Source organism: Lactuca saligna, chromosome 4 (assembly GCF_052625555.1).
Source record: "Lactuca saligna cultivar CGN05327 chromosome 4, ASM5262555v1, whole genome shotgun sequence".
Lineage (NCBI taxonomy): Eukaryota > Viridiplantae > Streptophyta > Magnoliopsida > Asterales > Asteraceae > Lactuca > Lactuca saligna.
The window spans coordinates 81414407-81434344 of record NC_136420.1 but is presented as its reverse complement, the minus strand read 5'-3'; the positions used below and the strand labels follow the sequence as shown (position 1 = coordinate 81434344).

The following is a 19938-nucleotide window of genomic DNA, read 5'->3' as shown; positions in this document are numbered from 1 at the left end:
TTATTCTTGTAACAAGATTTGCATATAAGATTTCATGTCGATTGGTCTAAAAAATAAGACCAAATCCATAAGGGTTGTCCATGGCATGTGGGTCTTGTTCATCATGTGAAGTCCCAATTCTATGTCTTTTACCACGGGAAGCCATTACCCAAATGAATCAACAAAGTATTGCACACAATTTATGACAACTGAAACACAAGAACTAGCAAGTTTCATCAAAAATCACCCAAAAAGGAATATGGTTCTATCTAAATGCACAAAGTAAGAGTTTGGAACAATTATATCGATTTGTGCTTGAAAATGGTGGTAAGATGATATCCAATGCTTCCCCAAGCTTATCCTACAATAAATTTCAAGCATTAGGTCGAGATTTTGAAGTTCAAAAATTCTAGGGTTTTGCTCAAAAACCCCAAAATCGGCCATGAAGAGGGTAGAATAGAGGTGAAAGATAAAGAAGATGAAGAAAAGAGAAGAATTTCATACCTTGGAGCTTTATTTTTGATTCAAAATTGGGGAATATTGAGTATTTGGAAGAGTTTTTTCGAAGGCGGCAGTAAGGAGGAGAAGAATCGCAGGTTATGTGAAAAGAATGAGTTAAAAAAATCGAGTTTTGACCTTAAAATTGTTTAGCTTTGTTTTTACGTTTACACGACCCGTGTAAACTAAAAGGGAGCATTTAGTTTTTCGGGAAGTAGTGGTTTAGCGGTTGCAATTTGAAAAAGTGAAAAAATCAATTTTTTTTTGGCCTTCTCAGAGGTTTATACGGCCGTGTAAACTTATGCCTATAATTTACATGGGCCGTGTAAACGACCAAACACGGTATATCAGATTGAGGAGTTTACACGGCCGTGTAAATGCTCCCCTTTAGTTTACACGGGGCGTGTAAATGTAAAAACATAGCTGAACGATTTTAAGATTAAAACTCGATTTTTTTAACTCATTCTTTTCACATAACCTGCGATTCCTCTCCTCCTTACTGCCCCCTTCGAAAAACTCTTCCAAATACTCAATCTTCCTCAATTTGTCATCAAAAATCAAGCTCCAAGGTATGAAATTCTTCTCTTTTCTTCATCTTCTTTATCTTTCACCTCTATTCTACCCTCTTCATGGCCGATTTTGGGGTTTTTGAGCAAAACCCTAGAATTTTTGAACTTCAAAATCTCGACCTAATGCTTGAAATTTATTGTAGGATAAGCTTGGGGAAGCATTGGATATCATCTTACCACCATTTTCAAGCACAAATCGATATAATTGTTCCAAACTCTTACTTTGTGCATTTAGATAGAACCATATTCCTTTTTGGGTGATTTTTGATGAAACTTGCTAGTTCTTGTGTTTCAGTTGTCATAAATTGTGTGCAATACTTTGTTGATTCATTTGGGTAATGGCTTCCCGGGGTAAAAGACATAGAATTGGGACTTCACATGATGAACAAGACCCACATGCCATGGACAACCCTTATGGATTTGGTCTTATTTTTTAGACCAATCGACATGAAATCTTATATGCAAATCTTGTTACAAGAATAATGGGTGCTCAAAATTTTGTGGACATCCAAGCCCTCAAGGATTTACATATCTACAAGGGTGTCCACAAGCTCTTTAAAAACATAGGATGGGAGGGTCTTTTGAATCTATATGCAGTTAGCTATCAAACACCGATGTTGAAACTTTTGTCCTCCATTACCTTTGACTATCAAACTCATCTCCTGACTTTCCGTTTGCTCAATCAAACCCATCAGTTTCATGCTGACATCCTTTGTGATATGATTGGTGCTCCCAAATCAAGAAAGGATGTATACACAGCAAAGGGCAGAAAAAATGTCGTTTTTGAGCAATACTGTGCAAGTTTTTGGAGAAGCATCTCTTGGGGGTATGAGTACCAGTCAGGCACAGCCAAAGCTTCTAGCATTATCCATTCGGTCTTGAAAGTCGCCCATCGGATCATTGCTTCTCTCTTATTCCCTCAAGAAGAGATTAGCAAGGCTAATAAGAAAGAGCTAGAAGTCTTGTGGTGTATGATTAACAAACCTGCAGAAGTCCCTTATTTTGGGTGTTGGGTGATTCAGAAAATGCTCATAAGTGCTACGAGCAATGGTGGGTAGCTACATTGTAGAGGCATGGTTTTTATTATTGCTGAGCATCTCTAGCTCATCTCGCCCCATTCCTTTTTCTGAACACAATCTTTATATGGGCGAGTTTGCACGCTTGAACCACCGTTACACCAGCATACAACAGGAAGTCGGGGAAATTTATACGGGTGTCGCTGAAATCATTTCTGATTTTCATGACTACCGTAACTTGCAAGAAAAGCATTAGGCCCAACAAGAGTTGCGGTGGGCTGAACAGGATTAGAGATGGGCCGCTCAAGAGCAGCACAACCGCAACATTCATCACATGCTGAGCGATATCCATGGAGTTCTTGTGCTCCCCACACAGCCGCAACAACCATCAGCATCCCAACCCTAATGGCCTCCCTATTATCCTACAGATTATACTTCACAGTTCCCTCCATATCCATCGCCCGATCCTCAATAGGATGGCTACGCCTCTCTCTAAGCATCGAGGACGATGCTTATTTTAAGCTTGGGGAGGGGCATCCATCCATGCATTATCTCGTTGCATGTAGGTTGAATGTAATTTTGTACATATTGCATTGCATTGCATTATTTTTCTTTGTCATTTTTAGAAAAAATTTCAAAAACCAAAAAGATTTTCTTTCTACTCTATTTTTATTATACTGTTTGATTTTGCATCTAAATTTTTGCATTATCATTTCCGAAAAAAAATTGATCCAATCCCAAGCAACCGAATGTTTTCAAAACAGTTGAGATGGTAAGTGAGTTGTGTGCCTTGAGATTTAACCTGCACTTTTTATTGAAAATTTGAAAGCAACTTAATCACACACGAGCACATCTCCTGAAGCTACTTGTGCAAAACATAAAATGAGAAGATTGTCAATACTGGAGCATAACAGCAGGTATGAGTTAATTCTTTAGGACATATGACCGGTCTTATGAGTAATAATGCTCAACTGAACTTAAAATGTCAAATTCAAAAGTTCATAAAGAGAATGCAAAATCTCAATGTTCCGCCTTCCAGCGCTCTTAAAAGTCCTTTCTACTCATTCCCTTTTATATACCCTGTTTGGGGACATAGATTTCAATTATACTTACGGGTCTTTTGCATGTTAACATTTAGTCCCCCGAAAAATGTCTAGAAGTCTCTCACGGTAATAAACCGTGAGATGTCCCACAATAGAAAAGTCAGGGACGAAAATATAAAGAAATTGGCCATATAAATAAATTAATAAGAGTATTATGTGTTAACTTAGTTATTTATATGTGTTACATAAAATAAAAAAAATAAAATAAATAAATAAATAAATAAACTATTATTAAGTTAATCTGTGACCTTTTGGATTCGAATAAGTAAATCTGTGACCTTTGGGATTCGAACAAGTAAATTCTGAGGGGTGTTTTACACCTAATCGCTTAAAGCTAAATTGTTTGGGACTGATTGAGTTGAAAATTCGTTACACGGGTTCCATAGAAAGTCATGAACTTAATAATAGCAAATAAAGCTAATCTTTGGCCTTTGAGGTTGTGGCAAGTAAACCCAAGGGATCTCTTTAAATCTAGCACACTAAGGTCATTTGATTTGGATGTGTTGGTTGGAAGCCCGTTACACGGATTTCAAAGAAAGCCATGAGCTTTATTTGTAAAAAAAATGTAATTAGGAAGTTTGTATATAATTGTGTTTATAGTTTAATTGGATATTGTTTTTAGGAAAAATACTTGGGTGTCAAAAGATTCTCTTGGACTTGGATTTGAATTTATGACATTGGACTGAATGTTAATTACTTCGACTGGTGAAAGTGGTTTGAAGTTTATAACCAATCTAGATAAATATTAGGGAATTTTTAGAAAAGATTTTTCAGAAAAAGATTGTTGTTGACCAACAAATAGTTGGAATCGGACATTGTTATATTTTATGAAACAAAGATGGTTGAGCATGTTTTGTCACATATAATTTCACGAGAGTAAGACCATAATTTGTTCCAAGAATTGACTTGATGATATTGAAAAGGAATAAGTGTTGTGATCTTTGATTCTGTTGAGTTGTACTAGGGAGTGGCCAAAGTCTTGTTTCTATTATCATATAATATTTCGAGACTAAAGCCAAGTTAACTCAATACATGACAGGTATATTCTCAACTATGGTACAAAACAGGGTAATTGGGTTGGATCTTTTCATGTTTCTTTTGATTTCATGCATTAAGTTTCAAATAGTTTTAACTTTAATTTTCTTTTCTTCTATTCTATTTTATTTTCTCTAGTTTAAATTTTCTTGTTCTTTATTGAAGACCAAAAAGGTTCAAGCTTTGGGAGATTTGTTAGGTGCATTTCATGCATTCATTTTGTAGTTTTAGTTCATAAAAGTACATTGCATTTAGCTTTAAACTCATGCATTTTGCATATTTTTCGGGATTTTTCATGATGCAATTCCATTCACACACTTTTATGATATTTCAGGGACTTTTGAAGGTTGGATCTTGATGGAGGAAGTTATCAAGAGTTGGAGACAAAGTTTCAGAAGTTTTGGAGCATTGAAGAGAAAGAGAGAATGAAGAAATAAAGAATTTGGCTTCACAGGAGTTTACACGGCCGTGTAAATGATAGTTTATAATTTACACGGGCCGTGTAAACGTATATACAAGGGAATTCTACTTCGAAGGCCTGGAAGGATTGAGCATTCTACTTTTCTTATTTACACGGCCGTGTAAATGGCACCCTTTAAGTTACACGGGCCGTGTAAACGTCTCAACAGTTTTTAAAGAAGTTTTACTCTTATATAATTCAGACAATCAGTTTAGTGGAGAGTTAGATCAGATTTTGGGCAGAGAGAAGGCGATTTTCAGAACTTTTGGAAGTAGATTAACACTTTGAAACACTTTAATTTCCTTTTTGTAAGTCAATTTGAAGTTTAAACTTGTTTGATTTGTAGTTCAACCTAGACATGTGTGGCTGATTTCATTATCATTTCCAAATCTGAATTCTTAAGTATGTGTTGTTAGGTTGTAACTTGAATTTGACTTATGTTTAACATCTAGTAATCTTTGATTTGATCTTAATCATTGGTTGGTTCTCTTTTTCACTTGATCAATGAATTATGGTTCTAATCAATCTACTTAATCAAATTATGAAATTCGTATATGTTTTATGATTTGATGTTAGTAACACACACTTACTTGGTTGTAATTAGATCAAAATTAGTGCAATCAAAGATTAAATGTTTATATTCCCAAGTTTAAGAGGAATGTTAAACATTGTTGGTAATTAGTGCAAGAACTTAATGTCATTTAATGATTTGATGCAAGAGCTTATTTGAATTGAATCAATTAAATAAAGTTTTATTTGAAGAGCTTGTTTTGAATAGAATACTTTTACCAATTTGAATATTAGAGTTTATTAATATCCAACTTACCAACCTAGATTGAACATGAGTTATAATCATATTACATCTTTCAACACAATATATGTATAAGAGTCAGAATCGAAAATGTACTTCTTTTACTGCGTTTTGTTATCAATCTTGTTTTATTTATGAAGTTTAATTCAAGTTCAAACACAATCCCTATTTTAATATTATTTATATATTGTGTGAAAATATGGCAAGCTAAGAAGTCCTGTATTCCTGTTGACCGATCTTGCTTACTCTATAGTATCTTTAGTATATGAGATAACAGTGATTTGAGCTTTATTAATATTATTTTATCCCATTATTTGTTGGTTTGACAACCAAATAAAGCCCAAAAGTCAAATAATCATCCAAGGCCCAATTATAGCCTAATTTTCCAAATCAGTAAGGGACCGATTGGGAAGTGCTCGGGCATCTGTAACTCGCCTCGGTAAGGGGCCAAGTAGCGAGTACTCGGAGGAGTAATCGGCTAACTTGGTGAGTTTTACAACACTGCCTGTTCAATGGGCCTTATCCTAAAGCACAATCCAAATATTCTAGTCCATATACTTGTTAATAGTTGGCCCATCAAGAGTCCAGACATCTAGGCCCAACAGAAAGGCTCCACTCAAAACCCAACACAATTAGGGTGGCCCAACAGAAAGGCTCCACTCAAAACCCAACACAATTAGGGTTTTCACATGAAATGACAATTAGGGTTAAGAACTTAATCTATTAAGTCCATCAATCTACTAGGTCAATCATATAGTGTAATTGGGTATAATTCAAATTTCAATTCCAATGGCCCATAACACAGGTCCCAATTGGTCTAAACCAACAAACCCAAAATTAGGGTTTCTAACCCGAACACAAGCAAACCAAATCCAACATTAAGCTTTTAGGTCCGTTAGGGTTCTACTAGGCCAGACACCACCAAGTGCCACCTCGGGCAGTGGTGGTGGTGGCGACAACCACCATTTTCAATGGTGGTGATGGTGGTGATGGTGGTTCCGACCAAAATTGCATACAACACTTCGCACCCATGAAATACACGCTCACACACACAAAAACACACACACACACACCCTTCATGGTGGCTGGTAGCGGCAGAAAACGATGGCAGCCACCACCATGAGGTGGTGAAAGTGGGTTTCTAGCCAAATAATACCCATATTTACGCATTCAACTCGTGGCAGCAACCCATGCACATAAACAACACAAGACAAAGGCTCACAACCACCGACTAGGAGGCTGTGATCGTTGGAACTAGCAGAAATGGCAGTGCAAGGGCCGCCGGTACCCACAGTCGTCACACACGGCGTCAAATCACCGAAAAGAACGAAGGAGGGGAGAGATAAGTCACAGTTAACCTTACCGAGGGCCTTCCCGTCGTTCATAGCCTGAGCTTCATCGTTCTCGGCTTCCTTTCATCGGCCTCGGCGATCTTCAAGCTGCACACAGCGTCTCCGACAGCAAGTTGCGGTGGTGGCGCTACAATGGCGAGGCAGCAGGCAGCAGACGAGCTTGGCGACGAAAGCGACGACTGAGGAAGCTCTTGACGATGGCGGCTGAAGTCCTTGCTAGGTTTAGGATTTAGATGATCCAACGGGAGGAAAAATGATGGCACCGATTAATCCCGTGCCCATCCAATTTTTATGCAGTTTTGACACTTTTAGCCCCTCCCTTTCAAAATATTTTCAATTTAAGTCTAGAAGTTACCCTTTAGTCCCTGCCCCCAAGAATCTAATCAATATAAGTCCGAATGATACAAAAAACCCCCTAACTTCTAAATTTTTTTTCAAAATAAATCCCAAAATTACACTTTAACCCCCAAAACTCCAAATCATGACATTTGACTCCTTGAAATCAACACTTCGATAAATATCATGGATTTTTAGGCTACTATTCATTTATTAATCTTTATCTATCTATTTATTAATAAACGGGATGTTACAACATGATATGAACCATATTTCAGTTCATTACACATGAAGCACAAGGATAAAAAATATAGGATTGATTAGAGCATGAACAAGTCTAATTAGTGAAACACATACACATATGTAAAATCATTATAAGGATAACATGTGTTTTCAATAAGTTCAATGTGAAATTGAGAAGTTCGATTTCATAGTCTTGATCGGACCGGTGTTTTCAATTATTGGAGGAAATAGGAGGAGGAGGATGGATGTGATGGTGATGAGGCTAGAGGAGGGTGGTGTTGGAGAAGGAGGCCAAAGGTAGGAGGAGTCAATGCTGAAGAATGAGATGTTGTCGTGTTTTTTAAAGGAATGTTGTGGTCGTCTAGGGCAAGAAGAAGAGAAGGAGCATGTTTTTGGAATAAGAGCAATTAAGGCTTTTTCTCATTTAGCATTATTTTTTCTAGGACCCAATCATATGCTTTAGGATCGAGTAAGAGGTATCAATGTCAGTATCTAACACCCTGAGTCGGACCGTATCAGACCTAACCTCTTACTTGACCCAATAAGAGGCGTATCAAACATGGCCTTAGACCTTAAAATGTTAAATTACACATTAATCATAGTTTTATAAGATTGTAACCAAACAAAATGATCCGAAACCAAATAACTCAAAACCAATTAAATCAAAATTTTATTTTATATAGATATGACCAATGTTGTAAGAATCTCGCCTAGTTCCCGATTAATCCCTAGGTGGTATGCGATCGGTTACGTGTTGCTTAACGATCAATCGTTGCCTAGAGAATTAATGAAGTTGTCAAAGGCGGTGAATTTTTAAACGTTGAAGAAGTTTTATCTCAATAGAAGTTATTTGAAAAAGTAATATTGTTGTATACGCTCCTGACTAGTCACCGACAAATCCCTACCTAAACCAACTAATCTTTAATTGTTAGTCGAGTGACTTAGTACCGACAAACCAATTTGATTGCCTTGGTTATGATTAACTTTGGAATATTAATTTTTTTTGATCAAAATGTAGCAAACTCGGATTCAATACTATATTATTATTATTATTATTATTATTATTATTATTGAAGCATGAAGGGGGGATTGGCCCAAAAATTGTATTGGGTCAAGATGACATATACAAACAGTAGATTCAATGGCCCGATACATTTTTTACTTGAAAAGAAAAGAATGAAGTTAGAAGGGTTGTCGTCATAAATGGATTCCTGGTATTATACAAAGTTGTGATTACTAAAAGGGCATATAAGTTTACTATCGGGAAAAATATTTATCTAGCCAAATATACTAATTATCTATTTAAAATTAATAAAAAAACACATTAGCCAAACCTAGCTCACGAAATAGTAGATATGCTAGGGTTGACAACAGTCAACCTTCGAAAACTAGTCTTTCAATGAACTACTCTTTCGTGATCGGTCTATTGTTTTGTGGCCCATTGACCCATAGTATATAATATCTTATTTTTCAGTTTAGGTTATTTTTTCCTCATTTTTTCTTCCATCGTCTACTATTTTCTCTAAATAGAGCATCCGAAGAACAACGAGATACGTCCATTTTTAATCAAAATTTTACCGTATTATTGATTAAGAGTAGTTTTTGTATATAGGGATAACTTTTTTTTTTTGAAAAAAGCCGAAAAATAAATTAAAACTGTAGCTTTCTTACCAAACCTACAGTGTACAAGTCAACAATGCACAAAACCGTAGCTTTTTAACTCAAAACTGTAGACTTCAACCCAAAACCGTAGTTTTCATTAAAAAAAAAAAAAAAGAATAACTATAGGTTTAACGCAAAACCGTAAGCTACGGTTTGAGAAACCGTATTTTATAGAGAGAAAACCGTAGGTTTTAAAAAAATCTACGGTTTTATATCTTCAAAATGGTTTTTTTTATACTAAAAACAAAACAGTAGACGAATTAACGAAATAATAGACGATTTTAAAAACCTACGGTTTCATGGGTTATTTTGGAACAATTCCTAATTTATTGGTAAAAATGGTTAATTACTAGCTAGATCAATACTATATAGACAACATGATTAGTTATTTAGTTATTTTTATTAGTTGAAAATGTATTGCTTTCCAAAAAATTAGTTATAAATAGTTAGGTTGAATTTTGATAAAATGTATCCATATTTATTTAACAACATCCAAAAATAAACCGAAACAAATTAAACCAACCGAAAAATTAAACCAACCAAAAATAAACCGAAACAAATTAAACCAACCGAAAAATTAAACCAACCAAGTAACAATCTTAGATATATAAGATAAGATATATAGATAATTTGATAATTGTTTAATAATGATCTCTTATTTAAGAGTATGAGTCTATGATATAAATTGGAAAACTTACCTCTTGTCACTCCAAAGTCCAAATTAGAAAACCTAACATAGGCTCACTCCAAAGTCCAAACTAGTTAGTAGTTAATTACCAGACTAGCCCCGAAGTGAAGTGTTATCTACTTTTACTTCTTGTGTGTTGAGGAAAGTCGATAAGGCTTTTCCCCAACGGAAACCCCCCAAGGATTTCAAGAATCCAGAAATGGCATACACATACGGCTTCTGCTCTTCCCCTTCCATTTCCTTCAATCAGAGAAGCTTCAATCACAGTATCGTTTCTCAATCAAGAACACCCCAACTCCGAATCACTCAGATTTCTTTACAAGACTCAGTTTCTGAAGTAACCCACAACTTAGATCCTAAAACTTCAACTCTATCTCCAGTGACAGATGATAAAAAGAAAAGTTATATCTGGGTCAACCCCAAAAACCCGAAAGCTTCACACTTTAGGAAAAAATCGTATGAATCAAGGTACTCTTCTCTCATCAATGTAGCAGAATCACTAAATTCATGTTTACCAGCTGAAGAAGACGTCTTTAACATACTGAATAGCAATTTAGGCAGTAAACTAGGAGAACAAGATGGTGTTATTATTCTCAACAACATGTCGAACCCTCAATCAGCACGTATGGTGCTCAAATACTTTCAGGAAAGATGTAATTTAAATAGGGAAACTATTCTTTACAATGTGACATTGAAAGTTTTCCGAAAGTCTAAAGATTTGGTAGGTGCAGAGAAGCTGTTCGCTGAAATGCTTCAAAGAGGCATTACTCCTGATAATGTTACATTTTCAACTCTTATTGGGTGTGCAAGGTTGCGTTCTTTACCTACTAAAGCTGTAGAGTGGTTTGAGAGAATGCCAGAGTTTGGAATCCAACCAGATAATGTTACATATGCAGTGATGATTGATTGCTATGGGAGAGTTGGGAATGTAGACATGGCATTAAGATTATATGATCGTTCAAGAACCGAAAAATGGCGAGTTGACACTGTAACATTCACAACAATCATAAAAATATACGGGTCAACAGGGAATTTCGATGGGTGTTTGACTGTTTTTGAGGAAATGAAAGCTCTTGGTGTTAAACCTAACTTAGTCTGTTACAACACTTTGTTAGATGCCATGGGAAGAGCCAAAAGACCATGGCTTGTTAAGTCAATCTATCAGCAAATTCTAAGTGATGGATTAACACCTGGTTGGGCAACATATGCTTCTCTCATTCGTGCATATGGAAAATCTCGTTATGGAGATGATGCTATAAATGTCTACAAAGAGATGAAATCAAAAGGATTTGAATTAAACAATGTTCTTTACAACACCCTTTTGTCTATGTGTGCTGACATAGGTTTCATCGATGAAGCTCTTGAAATTTTCAATGACATTAAAATCTCCACAAATTGTCAACCCGATAGTTGGAACTTTTCATCATTGATCACAATCTTTTCATGTTGTGGAAAAGTCAAAGAAGCCGAAGCAACACTAAAGGAAATGATCGAAGCAGGGTTTGACCCGAATATATACGTTTTGACTTCTCTAATACAATGCTACGGGAAAGTCAACCGAACAGATGATGTGGTCAACATGTTTGATAAAATCATAGAGCTTGATATCACCCCAGATGAACGTTCTTGTGGGTGTCTTCTCAATGTCATGACACAAACTCCTAAACAAGATCTTCATAAGCTTACTAAATGCATCCAAAAGGCGAATCCAAAACTTGGGAATTTGGTCACACTTTTGGTTGATTCGAATATCGAAGATGAATCTTTCAAGAATGAAGCTAGTGAAATACTTGGTGACATTGGAGATGATGTAAGGAAAGCATATTGCAATTGCTTGATTGATCTTTGTATTAATCTTGATCAATTGGAGAAAGCTTGTGACTTGTTGGATTTGGGGATTAGGGTTGGGATATATAGTGATATACAGACGAAATCGAGCACAAATTGGTGTTTGAATTTGAAGAGTCTTTCATTAGGAGCAGCTTTGACTGCATTACATATATGGATGAATGATTTGAGCAAAGCTATTGAAGAGGGAGAAGAGTTGCCACCTTTGCTTGGGATTAATACGGGTCATGGGAAGCATAAGTATTCTGAAAAAGGATTGGCTGGAGGTGTTGAGTCACATCTGAAGGAGTTAAGTGCTCCTTTTCACGAGAGTTCTGAAAAAGTTGGATGGTTTTTGACTACTAAAGTTGCTGTTAAGTCATGGTTGGAAGGTAGACGTGTCAATGTAATGGCTGTGGTTTGACTAGTCAATGTTCTTCATCCTCTTTTTTTAGCTCATGCTCTTGAGATTTTTGTAGTGATGAGTTTTTGTATCTATTGAATTATAATTTCTTTGAATCTTGTAATGGTTTTATTTTCATTCACATAAAAACACTCAGCTTTACGTTTGACTTATATGTATTTTAAAGACTACTTCAAGGGAGTCAACTTGTAGGTTTCTTGCATTTAAAATTGGAATAATTACCTAGTGGTTGACTTTTCATAAAAATAAATAACATAAGTATGTAGAGAAATCGAAAGTCAAACTAAATTAAACATAACCCATCATGTGACATTGATATGTTAAAGAAACTATATCATATTGAAGTCAAACCTAAGTGATATGCACGTTTGGTTGCCTTTAACTTGACTTATACATATACATGATGAATATAAATGTATATATACATACAAGTCCTCAAGAGTCTTGAACATTAAGATCAATTCCACCATGGGTAACTGCATAAACTGTATGCAATCTAAGGAGAAAATCAGTGTTCTGGTGTCTAATGGAGGAGAAGAAAAAGTTAAGGCCTTAACTAAAGTTAAAAAGATAACCCATGGTCCATACCAGGGTTATAATCTGGTGCACTACGCCCACCCGAACTCACCAATGCCCCCCAACGCTAAGCTTCTTCCTGCAGAGGTTTATATTCTTATTCCACAAAAGGAGAAGGAATCACAAAAAGTGAAGATTGTTGTAACTAGGAAGCAATTGGAGCTTTTGGTTAGAGATGCTAATAAGGACTTCAAGATCAGCAAAATTAATCCTGTATTTTCTTGGAATGGAGTTAGATCTCAAAAATGGAAACCATCTTTGGCTACTATTCAAGAGTAGATTTTATTTTTGTTTGTTTAAAATGAAAATATTAATCTTTAGGTGCTTTTTTTGTAGTCTTATGTCAATTCCAAGTATATATCATGTTATCTCTTTGAGCAAAATAAATTGGGCTCTTATGCTAGCCCACTAATAATCCACTGTCTACCTGATTTACATTTAATATGATGCTTTTGGTGCAGGACAGTGTAAACCAGCTTGAAGGTTGTTGGAAAAATAACAAACGAAATTTCATAATGTAAAGTATATAATTCCAAATTTCCAATCATCATAAATTAACTCACTCTATATTACAAAACAACACCTTAAAATTGTTTAAATAATATTTACACATGTTATTAAAAAAGGAAACGCGTAAAAAGGTATAATAATAATCACAATAAGTTACGAAGTCCAAATGAGTTCCATAAGTGAGCCTTCAAGATGTTTTTGCAGCCCTTAAACTAATGGTGGAAATAGAAAGATCGGTTAATAGACGAATTTTATAAAATAAAGAAAATCGGTTGTTTTTTTTTTTTCTACCTTTTCGATGAGTTTAAGTTTCTGACTGGTTTCTGGTCATCTGTTTTTATTGATGTTGAATTCTTATCTCTTAAGGATGCTTCTCTTTTCCACTTCTTTGACTCTACTTCCAGAGCTTTGACCAAGTTTTCAACCTTCTTCATTAGCACCTGAATCATTGGTTGTTGTAATAACAATAACAATAACAATAAAGTAACAATAATAACAATAGTAGAAAATAACAATAATAGTAATAACAATAGAAGGGCTAAATGCAAGAAATAGGAATGTATGTTTATTTATTTGTGTATTATAGCATTTTACTCTCAGTGAAAGTATATTGCTATTTCTTGCATTTAACCCTAATAATAATGAGTTTTAGAAAAGAGAGAATAAAAACCTTGTTTTCTTCATCTTTCTCAATCAAGCTTTCTTCCTTCATCTCACAAAACTTCCTCAAACCAATCACCTCTTTCTGAAGCTTATCATACAAAAACCCTGAAACCACATCATCATCATCAGTGGTGGCACTCCGTGGTTGTCGTTCTTCACTGCTGCCACTTGCCGCCACCCTTCCCTTTACAACAATACCTCTATTATCATCCTTAAACTTATCAAGATTCATCCCACTAGTATTTTCTAGAATCATCTCATTATTCTCCTTTTCATCTCTATCAACAACTTTACTCCTAGAAGCCCATAAACTTTTCCTTACCGAATTATCTCCAAAATTATTATATTTCTTATTTATGCTATTCATACGTCTCACTTCACTTGAAGTTGTAGAAGAAGCCCTTGGTTGTGAAGTGGATCTCTTCCTTCCTCCATTACTTGATAGAATCCCGAAAAAGTGAGTTGACTTGTCAACTCTCGGTGATCCACAAGAGGAATGCTTTAATCCATCTTCTAGTGTCTTAAATCTTAGCTTCACTTTTTCTTTAAGTTGTGCTTCACTCTTGGCTGTTCTCTCCGATATTGTTAATTTGTCCCTTAATCGTTGCATTTCTGCCTGAAAAAAATAATGTTCGACAAATTTTTAAATTTAAACTTTCTGACATAACAAAACAGGTTGTCCTGTGTTAGACATGCATTGGACAAGGACTGAGACATATGTCACATGTACTGTTTTTAGCATGCATTGGATTGAGACCGATTTCAATGAGACAAAAAGACGAGAATACCCTCCTCATTCTCATCATTGAAAACAACCCAAAAATTGTTATTTGCGATGTAAATTGTAAAATAAATAGTTTGGTAAGTGTATATGTGCCTGTAGAAGCCTTCTTTCTTCAAGCCATTGCTTTACAGGCATAACCTTATCATTCTCATCCTTCCATTCATTAGCCACTGTAGTTGCAACTCGATTGGCTGAAACATTTGCTCTTGCTAACTCCCTTTCTAATGTTCTTTTCACCTCCTACATAACAAAAATCATTACTTTTTCATAATTTGTTACCTTAAAGCAATTTTTTGGGCAAAAAAAAAAAAAAAAAAAGTGTTATTACTTGTAGTTCAGAAATCTGTCGCCTGAAGTCACGAACTACATTTGCAGCAGCTCCACCAGCAAGAACAGCTTCCTCAAGTTCTTTAATGGTTTCACTTAACTTTTCAACCTCTAAAACTTTCTGACGATTTGTTTTCTCCAATATCTTATTTTCCTCCTGCATTTACGCATCAAATCAAACAATCGCCTCTCTATATTCTTCCTAAAAATTTCATTAAACAACAAATTGAAAGCAAATTAATACCTGACAAATCTCGATTTGTCTTCGCAACTCTATGTTCTGATTTTGAACAGCTTCTACAATCAAAGCTCTTTCCAAAGCACTTCTCAGAATTCTCTCTGCTTCAAGCAAAGCTGCTTCTTTTGACTTCGTGTGTCTTTCCAACATCTTTTTATCTTCCTGTAGAACTGCAATCTGATATAACATGGATAATAAATCAAACAATCAAGGTATATATATATATATATATATATATATATATATATATATATATATATATATATATATATATATATATATATATATATATATATATATATATATATAAAATTATAAAAACAGAGACATATGAGCTCTGTTTACCTCGTGTTTGTAGAGTCTAATATCGGCTTCTAGAGGAGCGATAATGGATTCAATTGGCACAGAATCGTCATCCTTTTGATTTGCATGAACCCTTCTAAGAGTTGCCTCTGCTGCAAATTGAGCAGCAAATGCTTCTTTCTTTTCTGTTTCGAGTTTCTTGATATCCAAATTCTATATATTTTAATTGTTCAAATCAATTTAGTGGGCCATGTAACACATAGAAACGAAACAGAAAATTACTATTCACCTTTTGCTCAAGAAGGTTTTCTGTGTTTCTGATCTTATTGTCGAGTTTTTCAATAATATTTCCCATCTGATAAAAAACAGAGTATATGGATTATGTTGCAAGTAATTATTCTTTGTTTATATTTAACTTGATATTTAGTGTACCTCTTCAAGGGATTTCTCCTTCATGACATCAGCAGCTTTCAGTGCTTTGATTTCACTTTGAGCAAAACCCAACTCACGATCCTTATCTGTGAAGCAAAATGGAGAGAAACATTAGAAGATGATGTAGTCTTTATAATTCAAATTCTTCTGTGCGTCGAATAAGAACAAGGGTTAAATTCAAGAAAGAGCAAGTTACTTTCTTGATTTGTTTATTATAAAATCCTAATTCCATTTTTCCCTATTCGACACTGAACTTCGAAAAAATTATCAAAACTACAGCAGTGAACAAAACAATTTTTACTGTGGATAAATATTTCAGTGTATTATGTCGACATAACGAATAAAAAAGTCAAGTAATGAACCTTTGAGCATGTTCTGCAGTTTGTTGAGCTCCAAGACAACAGGGTCAGGTTGAGTAAGAAGAAGACCTTCTTGACAAAATTCATCGAATCCCACCATTTTTGCTTTTCTTTAAGAAAACTCGAAAGGAAAGAGGGATTTATAATGTTGAGAGTTTTGGACATGGGGTTTTGAAGAAAAAAAGGAGTCCATATTTGAAAGGAACAGAGATGAGAGATTTTTCCCTTCGTTTGAAGCAAACGCCATGAAAGGAACAAACCATGAAAGCCGGCGAGGCCGGCAACTCAGCCTCATTCCTCTCAGCCTTGACAGTAACCGTTGCCATTCTTCATATCCATTTGTTTCGTTTTCGTGATATCACAATTATCCTTTAACCTATACTAATTTTGTAATTTAGGACCAATTCATAAATCTAGAATAAATAGTATGCAAAAATGGTCCATGTCGTTTTCTCTTTGGCTCTAAAAAAGGTTTTAAATTGCAAAATTGTTTGGTCCCTAAATTTAACATCTTTAATTATGAAGTCTCTACAAACAAATTGCCATTTTACCTCTATTTTATACTATTATATTATATTTTATACTATTATATTATGAAATTTTGAGTAAACTAACCATAATAAATGACTTTGTTAATAAAAATAATCATTTTTTGTTTTTGAGAAATGACCATTTTCTTCTGAATAGCATATAAAACATTCCGGACTTGGATTGCTCAAAGTATTTCGGAACATTTATTTTCGTTCCGGATATGGATGGTTGGTAGGAATTAGGTTCAGAATCTGACATCGTGTACATTTCGGGCTGAAAAACCATATTTCAAATTGTACTCCATAATGGTCATACATTCCGTAGAGCTAAAATTAGGGTATTTGTGTGTTTTTCTTCCATATATTTTCATATATGCAACATATTTGTGTTTTTGATACCTTCATTACACGTTCCAAAATGAGCACGTATGCAAGATTTTTTCGAATGCCAGTTTCTTGTGGAGTGTAATGGCAACATATTGAAGGATCTATGTAATATATTACTTCAGACTACACATGTTTTGATGTAGATATATCAATTTCGTTGGGTTAATTACATTGGTTGCTTCCAAGCCCATGTTACACACTAAACAAATATGTCTATCTTTTCAATGTCCCTAATCAAATATAGTTATGCAGATTTTAGACGATAGTGATGTTAGATAGTTTCTTAGTTTCACTAGTGGTGTGCCTCTCAACACAGTAAAATTGTTTGTTCTTAGTAATGCTATGGAAAGTGGTATTCATCGATTTGTCGGGGAAAATCGTTCTAGTGGAAAGGGGTCTTCTGGTGCTATAAGTAACCAAATGTATAATTTATTACCTATGACAACCAACCATGTTCCTTCTTATAATGACCCTGTAGATGGGAGTGGTTATATGAATAAAGGTAAGGTGGTTGTTGATGCTTCTCCTACAGTTGATGTTGATGAATCTACAAATGAATGAAACAAAAAAAAAATGATGTTCGTTAATGATGGTAATATAATTCCATATGGATAGCCAGTTGAACATTTTTAAAGTTACACTAAATTTGATAGGGAAGATACTAAATGTGAAGAGGAGGAAACTGAGCCCTTACAACCCTGAAAATTACAACAGGAAAAGTTTCCTTTTTTTATTTTTCTGATTTCGAAGAAACAAAAATCATTCATTGGGGTATGCCTGAACCTTTACCATTACCCAAATTAGCTCAACAAAAACATAAAGGTGCCACATCCCATAATTATACTTCATATGTGCAGCTATACCAACTCTTTAAAAACAAAGAGAAACTTAAGCTTAAGTTAGGATTAAAAAGGGTTATTGAAGACTTCCAATATAAAGTGAAAAAAATCCACAAAAGATTGGTTTGAAACTGTTTACTCTATGCATAATTGTGATTGGCGGATACAGGCAACAAAACATAATACTACTGATACATTTCAAGTGGTTAAACTATCGGAGAAACACACTTAATCAAACACACAACTATGTCCCCATCAGTGACAAGCCAACAAAAATGTATTTGGTCACTTGTTGAAGGCCATATTAGTTGATAATACAAGTAATATGTTGCGGGGGAAATAGATACTAACAACTTTAATTGACCATCTTAGTGTACATATTTCATACCGCCAAGCATGGAGTGCTTAAAATATGCTATAAATCTATTGAGAGGGACTCCTAAATAAAATTTTCAAAGAATACTGTAACACCCAGGATTTTGAAAGCCAAGAAAGTAAAGGAAACCCTAAATTTAAGAGGGACTCGACGAGTCCAAGGAAGGACTCGGCGAGTCGGAGCGGGATCCGGGTCGATAAGAAAGTGACTAACTCGACGAGTCGGCCAAGTGGACTCGGCGAGTCTGGTCTGTGCGAGGAAAACCATAAATCCGGGGCTTGGAGCCTATTTAAGCATCTCAATCTTCTTCCTAGGGCTCCTTTGCAGCCTCTCACACCCAGAACGCCGCACCTTAAGCCCCCATTGTGCTCATTCAAGCTTTTAGCCATTTTGGGTGGGTTTAAGGAAGAAGAAGGAGTGGGAATCTTTGAAGCATCAGGGAGTGGCTTTGGATCTGAAGTTTGGGAAGCATTTCAGAGCATTGGAAGGTATCAATTCGTTTCTCTCCTCCAGATTTTCCTTGGTTATGAGTTTTGGGGCTTTTAAGCCATGTTTAAGACCAATCTTGAGCTTGAGGTCCAGATCTGAGGTTGCTACCTCAGATCCATGCTTGTTTTGGTATGGAATCCCAGAAAGTATCAGCCATTGGGTGGAAATTGGAGCCTCTTGGTCCTAAACCCTAGCTATGGGTGTATTTTGCCTAGATCTCCCTCTCTACACGTAAAGTTTGCAACTTTACGTGGGAAATAGGCTTGGGGAGGGTAGATCTACAGTTTGGAGCTCATGCATGACTCGGAAGTCCTCTGCATGTAAGTGGATCTTAGTGGACTCGACGAGTCCTTCGAGTGGACTCGGCGAGTAGCTTGAAGATGAGGAGGAACTCGACGAGTGGGATGGACAGCTCGTCGAGTCGGATGAAGATAGGCATGAACTCGGCGAGTTGGAAGAACAACTCGGCGAGTTGGATGAAGATTGCCGTGTGCTCGGCGAGTTTGTTCTTAGACTCGGCGAGTCAGATCGAGTGGTCCCAAACCCTTCGAGTTAAGACTCGAGTCAGCGAGTCGAGCCAGAACTCAGTGAGTTGGACAGGATAGGAATCGGGAATCAGTAGACTCGGCGAGTCAGGGGATGACTCGGCGAGTAGAGTCGCGAGTGGAAGGACTCTGGATTTATGAACTCGGCGAGTCAGTAGGGTGACTCGGCGAGTAGGGTTGACCTGGGAGGTTGACTTTGACCAGGACATGGACTTTGACCAGAGTTGACTTGGTTGACCTTTGGAGGTCAGTTAGACTAAGTATGAGGTTGTTATTGGTAGCTCGGGGAGCTAGCGGAGCAGCAGTGCGGAGTTAGCGGTCAGGTAGCGGTCAAAGGGGTTAGCAGCAGCAGTTCAGCAGTATCAGGTGAGTTTCCCTTTGTATGAACGGGTCTACGGCCATAATGCCGGCCCATGTAGTTATGAGTAGAAGACCTAGGGGTTAGCCCTAGGCACAGTATGCTAGTATGCTATTTGGACGAGGTCCAATGACAGAGGGCGGGTGCCCAAGGAGCGGTTTATGTGATAGTCTATACTTGTTGCCTGTGTGATACTTGTATGTGCTTGGTAGGGAGGTG

General features: G+C 36.0%; 2 protein-coding genes across 2 annotated transcripts; one reads left to right on the top strand and one right to left on the bottom strand.

The window, feature by feature from the left end:
• Positions 1–9858: 9858 nt before the first annotated feature.
• Positions 9859–12155, top strand: SVR7 (pentatricopeptide (PPR) repeat-containing protein). Its single transcript, XM_078990595.1, has one exon. The coding sequence runs from the start codon at positions 9952–9954 to the stop codon at positions 12001–12003; it is 2052 nt and encodes a 683-aa protein (XP_078846721.1). The 5' UTR covers positions 9859–9951; the 3' UTR covers positions 12004–12155.
• Positions 12156–13116: 961 nt separating this feature from the next.
• Positions 13117–16563, bottom strand: MAP70-5 (microtubule-associated proteins 70-5). The gene is made up of 10 exons (XM_078990594.1): positions 16199–16563; positions 15837–15922; positions 15694–15759; positions 15447–15617; positions 15108–15278; positions 14865–15020; positions 14630–14776; positions 13760–14368; positions 13381–13529; positions 13117–13301 (listed from the first exon to the last, which is right to left on the bottom strand). The coding sequence occupies exons 1-10, from the start codon at positions 16293–16295 to the stop codon at positions 13277–13279; spliced, it is 1677 nt and encodes a 558-aa protein (XP_078846720.1). The 5' UTR covers positions 16296–16563; the 3' UTR covers positions 13117–13276.
• Positions 16564–19938: the final 3375 nt, after the last annotated feature.